Here is a 2,372-nt window from a genome sequence, read left to right as displayed (position 1 = left end):
TACACACTGTCAATACCAGTCACCCTAAACTTCTCAAAGGAGATACCAGCCTGAACAGAACAGATCATGGTGGTATAAAAGCTGTGTTGAAGTGGAAGAGCCAACAGCCCTGGAGTCAGTATTAGGTACCAATTGCTTACCAGCCATGTGATCTGAGTAGTTATTTATCTCTATAAGCCTGGGTTACCCTGTCTACCATAACAGATATTACCACCTACTCTCTAGGATTACTGTAAGGATGAAAGGTGATTTGTTTATTTAAAGCGTCTGATAGCATATTGGCCATAGTAGCTAGCCTGTGTCCTGTTTTTTTCCTATTTGTATATAACCTCCCTTAAAAGGAAAGAGGAAAGGATGTAGTTGGTATTCAATGTATTTATGACCCTTGCTGGCTAATTGACCTAGCTCGACCTGTCCAGGTCAGAATCTAGTGGTACCGATGTAAATCAGAGGACACACATTTTTAATCACAGAAACAGCAGTTGTAATGACACTGAAGATGAGTACCTGGCTTGAGTCCAAGCTTTACCCAGATAATACATGGAAAGGTACATGCTTGGTTTGCTTTCTTCTTGGTATATTGTCCCCTCTTCACCAAGGGCAGGGCTACCCCTAGCATGACATATATATTAGTGATTCTCAACACTTTTTAAGTCTTAGGCAGACACTTCAAAGTTTAAAAGAATGGCAGTGGAGTAGGTCTGTTTGACATGAACATGGGAGCCTCAGAGCACCACAGGTTAGCTGTCCAATCACTGCTGCCCTCTCCAAGACTTCAAGTGTCTCCTCAGAATCTTCAAGTTCCCATGAATAGGTTGAAAACCATCAGTCTAGATGATCTTAATAAAGACTAGCACTCACTAGGCAGACTTCCTGAACCAATGAGACACTGAGGTGTAGGCTCCATCAAGAGGCCCTTCAATACTTCACCTAGCTGTGACTTGGGAACTGGATGTGAGGTATAAATGGGATGTGGTAAGGTGGTGATAAAAAGAGGGGGGGAGGGGAGTACAATGTCCTGGTACTAAGAATGTAAGATTTGGAGTCATACAACCTGGATCCTAGTCATAACTATGTACCTTTTGGCGAGTCATTTTACCTCTCAGGTCTCCTCTAGTCCCCTCAGATGCCTACATCTCAGAGTTATTAATGAAAAGCGCTTATGTATGTTACAATTCCATAGTAATCCTAACAACTATTCTGAGGCAGATGCCACACCCACTTTTTTTTTTTTTTTTTAACAGCAGAGGATACTGACTCACAGAAGCTAAGTGTCCTGGTCAGCATCACACAGCTAATAAAATGTTGAATGAGCCCACATTTATCTTATTTCCAAATCCAAGAGTCCTTCTAGGTTCTGGTCTTCTGTTAAGAATGTTTGAGAGGACCAGTAGTCCTTTTTGTGAAGTGTAAAGCTTTATTCAGACAATAGTCCTCACTAATGCTGTCGGGGAGGGAGATTAAGGAAAGCCTCTCAGGAAACTGGCTGATTCAAAGGGAAAGGGGGACGTGAGCTGGAGGGCATCGGTTCTGGGAGGTAAAAGGGAGGTGGGGCTATCTGATATGCAAACATCCCCCGGGACTCTGAGCAAATACACTTCAGGAGGAGACAACGGGATGGGATGAGGCCGGAGAGGAGATCAAATCAGATAAAGTGTGACTCGACCTGGCCGGCACAGATCCGGTCTCCTCTCGCTCAGATCAGCAACCCTCCACCCACCCGCTGCGAGTCCAGAAGCTCTCTTAAGCAGAGATGTCAGCGTCTCTGCCATCTCTCATCCCTCGCTCCGCCCCACATGCCCGCCGTAGGGACCGTGCGCGGCCGCCGCCAGTCCTCCGGGACCGGGTCCAGGCGGTCAGCCAAAGCCCATGCCCCAAAGTTACCAGTCCTCCTCCCCTGCAGCAGCAGACGCAGACGCCGCCATGTCCTCTCCGGCCCACAGCCGGAACCGGAAATATTCTCGGGGAAGTCGGAGGCGGAAAGTTAAGCGCGGGAGGCAGTGTGGCTGGGGCCGTTTCTAGGCAACCTCAGACTCCGGGTCCTTAGCGGGTCCTGACGGCCAAGAGACGGTTCGGAAGTGCCTTAGGAAGTGCCTACGGGCGGTCCACCGTCTCCCCCAAGACCTCTGCATGCCTTTGTCCTCTGAACCTCTGACTAGTTCTAGCGAGTAAAAGTGGTAACAACTGGAGTCTCAAGAGACCTTCAGTGAGGGTGGAGAAGAATTATAAGTCAGGCAAAGTACGCAGGCAGCCAGAAGGGGCAGTGCTGAAGGCCGAGGCCAGCATCCCTCGGCCTGAGGAGCTTGAAGCTCCTAGGCTGGGGGTGAGAAAAGGGCTCCGGTCTGCAAAGAGCGCAGGCCGGGGCAGGGGGG

The 2,372-nt window shown here is 48.9% G+C and overlaps 2 protein-coding genes across 5 annotated transcripts in view; one reads left to right on the top strand and one right to left on the bottom strand.

The window, feature by feature from the left end:
- RNF25 (ring finger protein 25) overlaps positions 1–2,034 on the bottom strand; it is a 6,735-nt gene extending 4,701 nt beyond the window's left edge. For both annotated transcript variants that reach the window (XM_015585435.2, XM_006906715.2), the window contains exon 1: positions 1,885–2,034. In XM_015585435.2, the coding sequence (XP_015440921.1) occupies positions 1,885–1,925 (41 nt within the window). In that variant the 5' untranslated portion in view covers positions 1,926–2,034. The remainder of the gene's footprint in view (positions 1–1,884) is intronic.
- Positions 2,035–2,108: 74 nt separating this feature from the next.
- Positions 2,109–2,372, top strand: part of STK36 (serine/threonine kinase 36) — a 25,922-nt gene continuing 25,658 nt past the window's right edge. For 2 of the 3 annotated variants that reach the window (XM_015585432.2, XM_006906714.3), the window contains exon 1: positions 2,189–2,323. The gene's annotated coding sequence lies outside the window, so the exon portion shown is untranslated. Of the gene's footprint in view, positions 2,324–2,372 lie in introns of all 3 variants that reach the window. The other variant, XM_025043289.1, reaches the window with a different exon arrangement.

This window comes from Pteropus alecto, unplaced genomic scaffold (assembly GCF_000325575.1).
Source record: "Pteropus alecto unplaced genomic scaffold, ASM32557v1 scaffold110, whole genome shotgun sequence".
Taxonomy (NCBI): Eukaryota; Metazoa; Chordata; class Mammalia; order Chiroptera; family Pteropodidae; genus Pteropus; species Pteropus alecto.
The sequence above is the reverse complement of the archived record's forward strand: the minus strand, read 5'-3'. Positions and strand labels throughout refer to the sequence as shown.